Below are 7,076 nucleotides of genomic sequence, written 5' to 3'. Positions count from 1 at the left end.
CTCTACATGGTGAAACCAAAATGTATAAAAATGGCCTTTGATAAAATCTGACAATGTGATTTATTATAAATCTCAAACTGTGGAGTAGTACAGGTGCACAACCTTTTATCCGACAGCCTTGGGACCAGACACTTTTCGTAATTCAGAATTTGTCGGTCTTCGGAATGGATTTTTTTTAGCGTAGATTTTAATGGCTGGCTCAGTGGTAGAGTGCTCGGCTCATATCCGCAAGGTCGCGAGTTTGCGCCTTGATCCCGGCAGTTACTCGGTCGCGAGTTTGAGTCTTCAATGTAGTTTTTTCATGCAGAATAAATGTTTGTATGAAATGCAGTGTAGGAGAGGTGTACGACTGGTCGGCAGAACTTTGGAAATTGCTCTAAAAACGTGCTGTGTGAAGCAGAAACAGCACCAAACTCCAGAGGAATCCGCTCCCCGATGTGAGTGACAGTGGCTCTGTGGCAAAGAACACCTTGCACACCATCAGCTTCTGCCCCTACGTGTTCCTCTGGAGTTGGAGCGGGGCTGGAGTTGAAGCTGGCTGCTCTCTCTTGCAGTGGGCCTGTCGTGCCCGTTGGTCCTTGACGTCTCCGGCCGCCCCCTGGACTGGAGCTGAGACTGGGAACTGTACCGCCCTTGCCCCCTCCCTCTGCAACTGCAAACAACCCGTCTCCTGCTCACCCTGAAGGGCGGTACAGTTCCCGGAGGATAGCAGTGGCCGGAGACGTCAGGACCAACAGGAACCCGCTCCCCGATTGGCCCCTACAATGCCCCGAGCTGCGCCCCGTCATCCGCAACCCATGTTCCTCTGTAGTTGGAGCGGGGCTGGGCTGCTGCTGGCTGTGGGTGGGGTCTGGTGTGCTTGACGGTGGTCGACGTCCCAATTGGTCCTGACTCTCCGGTGACACTAGCCTGATGGCTGCCATCGCCGACGTGAAGACAGTACAAAGCCCCCGCGCGGGTGCAATGAGCGGGGAGCTGGAGAGGGGAAGGATGGGGTCACACATTGGCCGGGAAGCAGAGGGGGTGATGCAAATGAAGGGAGCGACAATCTGCTGCTGCCTGCTTGAGTGAAAGTCCCACGCAAGACTCACGATAACTGTGTATCGTGTCACCGTGGGAACTTTTTATCAGTGAGGTAGCAGCATATTGTCAATTGCTAACCCTCCCGCGCAAACTCTCACCTTCTCTTTTATGTGGGGATTTAGTTCCCCTTTCTTCGAGGACCGACCGGAGGTTCCGCTGTCACCTCTGCGGGCCGCCCTCGAACGTCCTGTCTTGGGATAGTAGGGGGCGAAAAACAGCACAATATCCCCCTCTCCAACTCCAGAGGAATCCGCTCCCCGATGGGCCGCTACGGCGACGTGGCAGTTCGCCCACAGCCCGAGCTGCGCCACAAGAACAAGACATACCCCTTGCACACCATCAGTTTCGCCCATACGGGGAGCGTGTTCCTCTGGAGTTGGAACGGGGATGTCTGATATCTCCGTGCTAGTGGGCCTGGGGGTCGGTGTTCCGTTGGTCCTGACACTGGCACTGTGCTGCTAGCATACGTGAAGAACAGTGTAATGTAGAGGGGAGGGAAGCATGCCACATGTAGCATGAAGCAGCACAGGTTCAAACTGAAGGGAGCCAATCACGCTGCCTGCCCCGCTGATGCCCCAAGCAAGACTCCGATACACTGTGTATCGTAAGTCACCGTAGGAACTCGCAGCTGGCAGGTAGCAGCTATTGCCAATTACATTTACCTCATATGAATGGGGATTTAGTTCCCCTTTCTTCGAGGACCGACCGGAGTTTCCGCTGTCCCTCTGCGGGCCGCCCTCGGTGAACGTTTTCACGGACCTTTCTTCAAGGACTGAAAAATGTCGCTATTCGGAGGTTTTCGTTATTTGGATCTTCGGATAAAAGGTTGTGCACCTGTAGTAGGTTCCCCTCGGTCATGACTGACCATGGGTGATGCATCCTAGTTGTTGGCTGCTTGCTGCAAACCTCGACTGGAGCAGCGTTGCTTGAGGCTGAAGAGACCAATGTGGGAGTGACAGTCTCTGTGGCAAAGGTCACATTTGTGTGTGGGGTCTCTGGATTGTTGAAGTTGCTGCGCTCCTTTCTGCGTGCCCGCTTGTCTGCCGCTGCGTTCAACAGTTTCTCTTCCCCCGTTTTGAGATGTTGGTTCAGGGTACCCCTCCACCTCGTGCGGTCAGCTGCAAGACTCTCCCAGGACTCCACATCGATGTCAAGTGCCTTCACATCTCTTGCAATTGAGAGACATGATGCAAATAAATAAATGATGGGTCTTTGTCCCAAACATAATGGACGGCACTGCATTTGATCGTGACCTCTTCTGCTCCTTGCAAAATGTTACCACAGTACGGTCGAGCATCTTTGATGCTGCCTGTCCCGCTGAGTTACTCCAGCATTTTGTGTCTACCTTCGGTTTACAACAGCATTTGCAGTTCCTTCCTGCACATGAGGAGGATGGGTCTGTGTACACACGGTGGGATGTGCTGCTTCAAATGGGGAACTGATATGCCAGGAATAATTTAAAACATGCACTTCTGTAGAACATAATTTTAATTGCATAACTGAATCAGCAATTGTTACAACAATTTATGTAAAAACACAAAGACAACAAGATAACCCAAAAGAACAGTTTCCATAATCAGTACAGTGTTGAGATAATTTGTACAATGTTGTAATTGTCTGGTAAAGCTGGAGGAGGAAGAGAAGGATGGGGGGGGAGGAGAGGAGAACACTTGGACCCAAAATATACTCTGTTGCAAGTGGCTGCCTTCACTTGTTCTGTTTGCCCGCGCTCTCCTCCCGCCGCTGGCTCACGTACTTCTGAAAAACACCAGACGGCTTTGTCACTCCAGCATGTGGAGAACATAGAACAGTACAGCCCCACAGGCCCTTTGGCTCACAACATCTGTGCCGAACATGATGCCAAGACCATTTGTTATCTGCCTGCACATAGTCTGCATTTCATCTGCTCCACTGCAAAATCTCCTCAAGGTATGCCTACTCTGAAGAAGTCCTCCTCTCTCGAATGGGTTCCATAACACCCTCTCTTGCTGCCTCCCCTCCGTGATTCTTCCTTCTCTACAATCATTGTTTGTCCTTTTGCATACCTTTATATATTTGTTCTGTGTACCTTTTAATGTCTCTCGTTTCCCTCTCCCCAACCTTGAGGGTCTCAACCCAAAACGTCACATTTCTTTCCCTTTTCCCCTATTCCTTCTCTCCAGAGATGCTGCCTGACCCGCTGTTACTCCAGCTTTTTGTGTCTATCTTCCCTCCATTCCCTGCAGTTCCATGTGCTTATCCGAAAGCTTAAATGCCACCATTGTATCTGCCTCCAGCACCACTGCTGGCAATGCATTCCAAACCCCCAATAACCTGTGTAAAAAAACACCGGCCCCGCACATCTCCAATAATCTTTCCCCATCTCACCTTATGCCCTCTAGTGTTGGACATTTCCACCCTAAGAAAAAGGTTCTGACTGTACCCATAAACGTTATAAACTTCTATCAGGTCTCCCCTCTACCTCTGGCGTTCCAGACACAACAACCCAAGTCTGTCCAACCTCTCCCTGTAGCTCAAACCCTCTAATCCAGGCAACATTCTGATCACCAGGAGGCACACAAGAGACTGCAGATGCTGGAATTGTGAGCAAAAGGCAGCGAGCCAGGCAGCATCTGTGGAAGGCATTCCCTCCACATGGTTAAGTGCGGGGCAAGTTTTTTTCCCCCAGAGGGTGGTGGGGGTCTGGAACGGTGGTGGTGGAGGCTGATATATGATAGAGATCGAGAACTTTGGGTCAAGACAACCCGAAGGTAGACAAAAATGCTGGAGAAACTCAGTGGGTGAGGCAGCATCCATGGAGTGAAGGAATAGGCAACGTCATCTATTCCTTCCCTCTATAGATGCTGCCTCACCCACTGAGTTGCTCCAGCATTTTTTGTGTACCTTCAATTTCTCCAGCATCTGCAGTTCCTCCTTAAACCTTTCTCTCAACGTCAGCAAGACAAAGGAGATAGTGATGGACTTCAGGAAGTGAAGCGGTTCACACACCCCAGTCTGCATTGACGGCGCTGAAGTAGAGATGGTTGAAAGCTTCACATTCCTAGGAGTCAAAGGTAGACAAAAATGCTGGAGAAACAGCATCTATGGAGCGAAGGAAATAGGCAACGTTTCAGGCCGAAACCCTTCTTCAGTGCTACGAGTCAATATCACCAACAACTTCTCCTGGACCACCCATACTGAAGCAACGCCCAAGCAAGCACACCCACTCCTCTACTCCCTTACAAGACTTACGAAGTCCGTCATGTCCCCCACAACTCTCACCAACTTCTACAGATGCGCCGCAGGAAGCATTTTATCGGGATGCATCACAGCACGGTTTGGGAACAGCTCCATCCAAGACCACAAGAAATTGCAGCAAATTTTGGACGCAGCCCAGACCATCGCACAAACCGACCTCCCTTCCATTGACTCCATCTACACCTCACGCTGCCACGGTAAGGCCAGCAGCATCATCAAGGACCAGTCTCACCCCCGCCACTCCAGGTATAGAAGTGTGAAAACACACACACCTCCAGATTCAGGACAGTTTCTTCCCAGCTGTTATCAGGCAACTGACTCATCCTACCACAACTAGAGAGCAGTTCTGAACTACTATCTACCTCATTGCTGATTCTTGGACTATCTTTGAGCGGACTTTACTGGCTTTACCTTTCACTAAATGTTATTCTCTTATTATCTATCTATACACTGTGGATGGCTGGATTGTAATCATGTATGGTCTTTCCGCTGACTGGTTTACACGCAACAAAAGCCTTTCACTGTACCCTGGTACACCTGACAATAAACTAAACTAAGTAGTAAATGCAAAGGACACCCACTCATCCCCATGCCAGAGTCATTCCCAACACAACAGGCATTGGTGAAGAGTGCAAGAGCAGCCTTACTTACCTCCATGTTCTTATAGTGTAGCACAGTGCCACAGTGGGTCACCTTGGCCGTGTCTTCATTGGTGTAGAACAGGGAACAGATCTGGCAGAAGTAGCCCGTCTTGGGGACAATGAACTCCACACCTGCAGACAGACAAGGATGATGAGATGAATCCTGCCCAGGGGCTGACAGCACTCTCACCCCAAGCTCCAACCTGGCCCAGTCATCTGCACCCTTGCTTTCCCATCCCACTCTCTACCTCCCCTGGAGACCACCTTGAACAGGTAGAGGGGTAGTCAGCATGAGAATGGCAGTGGTGGGGGTGTGTGGTTGGGGGTTTATGGGAGTCATAGAGCTGTTCTCTACGGAAACTGGGCTCTTTAGCCCAACTGTCCATGCCACAAAGATGCCTCATCTAAGCTAGCCACATTTGCCCATATCCCTCTAAACATATGTCCTCTAGTTCTTCATTCCCCTACTCTGGGCAAGAGACAGGTGTTTTTAGATGATCTATTCCTCTCCTGATTTTGTACACCTCTATAAGATCACTCCTCATCCTCCTGCGCTCCAAGGAATAAAGTCCGAGCCTACTCAACCTCTCCCTGTGGCTCAAGCTCTCAAGTCCTGGCAACACCTTGTAAATCTTCTTTGCAAACTTCCCAGCTTAGCAACATCCTTCCTATAATAAGGTGACCAAATCTGAACACAATACTCCAAATATGGCCTCACCAACATCTGCAACATAACGTCCTGACTTAAGAGTCAAGAGTTACATACGTGGAAACAGGCCCTTTGGCTCAACCTGCCCACGCGCACCGACCGACCTGCTCTATCTACACTAGTCTTGTAGAACGTCTGCATTAAAATCCATCAACTATTCCGTAGCACACTCAGAGACTAGTCCAGATCTGGGATGAGCTGCCAGAGGAAGCTATAGAAGTGGATATAGTTACATCTTTTAAAAGACATTTGGACAGGTTTTAAGGACATTCGGGGAAAGAGGGCAACTAGAAAGAGTATGGGGCCCCTGTAAAACCAAAGCAGACATCTGTGTGTGGAGCCGCAGGAGATGGGTAAGGTCCTCAATGAGTATTTCTCCTGTGTTTATACTGTGGACAAAGACATGAGGACTGGGGAACCTGGGACAGTGAATGGAAGTGTCTTGGAGACAGTCAGTGTTACAGTCGAGGAAGTGCTGACGTAATATCTGGACCTTTAAAAAGCCTTTGACAAGATCCCACACAAGAGATTAGTGTGCAAAATTAGAGCACATTATATTAAGGGTAGAGTATTGATATAGATAGAGAACTGGGTGGCAGGCAGGAAGCAAAGAGTAAGGATTAACGGGTCCTTTTCAGAATGGCAGGCAGTGACTAGTGGGGTACCGCAAGGCTCGGTGCTGGGACCCCAGTTATTTCCAATAGATATTAACGATTTAGACGAGGGAATTAAATGTGACATCTCCAAGTTTATGGATGACATAAAGCTGGGTGGTAGTGCGAGCTGTGAGGAAGATGCTGGGATAGGTTGGGTGAGGGAGCAGATGCGTACAATGTGGATACATGTGAAGTTATCCACTTTGGTGGCAAGAACAGGAAGGCAGATTATTATCTGAATGGTAGACAAAAATGCCGGAATAAGTCAGCGGGACAGGCATGGTGAGAAGGAATGGGTGACGTTTCGGGTCGAATCCCTTCTCCAGACTGATGTCAGGGGAGGGGGCGGGACAAAGATAGAATGTAGTCGTGTTAACTGTGCCAGATGAGAAAAAGGGGAGGTGCAACGAGACATGGGTGTGCTTATACATTAGTTACTGAAAGTAAGCATGCAGGTCCAGCAGGCAGTGAAGAAAGCTACTGGCATGCTGGCCTTCATAGCAAGAGGATTTTAGTATAGGAGCAAGGAGGTCCTACTGCAGTTAGACATGGCCCTGGTGAAACTGCACCTGGAGTATTGTGTGCAGTTTTGGTCTCCTAATTTGAGGAAGTACATCCTTGCTATGGAGGGAGTGCAGCGTAGGTTCACCAGGTTAATTCCCGGGATGGCGGGACTGACATATGACGAAAGAATGGATCGACTGGGCTTGTATTCATTAGAATTTAGAAGGATGAGAGGGATCTTATAGA

The 7,076-nt window shown here is 49.6% G+C and overlaps 1 protein-coding gene across 1 annotated transcript in view; it reads right to left on the bottom strand.

The window, feature by feature from the left end:
* Positions 1–2,553: 2,553 nt before the first annotated feature.
* The window catches only part of znf638 (zinc finger protein 638), a 123,203-nt gene continuing 118,680 nt past the window's right edge, over positions 2,554–7,076 (bottom strand). Inside the window, exons 25-26 of the mRNA XM_055666018.1 lie at positions 4,972–5,093; positions 2,554–2,841 (exon numbers count right to left, since the gene is read on the bottom strand). Coding sequence (XP_055521993.1) covers positions 2,791–2,841; positions 4,972–5,093 — 173 coding nt within the window. The 3' untranslated portion in view covers positions 2,554–2,790. The remainder of the gene's footprint in view (positions 2,842–4,971; positions 5,094–7,076) is intronic.

Source organism: Leucoraja erinacea, unplaced genomic scaffold, assembly GCF_028641065.1.
Source record: "Leucoraja erinacea ecotype New England unplaced genomic scaffold, Leri_hhj_1 Leri_172S, whole genome shotgun sequence".
In the NCBI taxonomy this organism is placed as follows: Eukaryota; Metazoa; Chordata; class Chondrichthyes; order Rajiformes; family Rajidae; genus Leucoraja; species Leucoraja erinaceus.
This window is presented reverse-complemented; position numbering and strand designations above follow the sequence as displayed.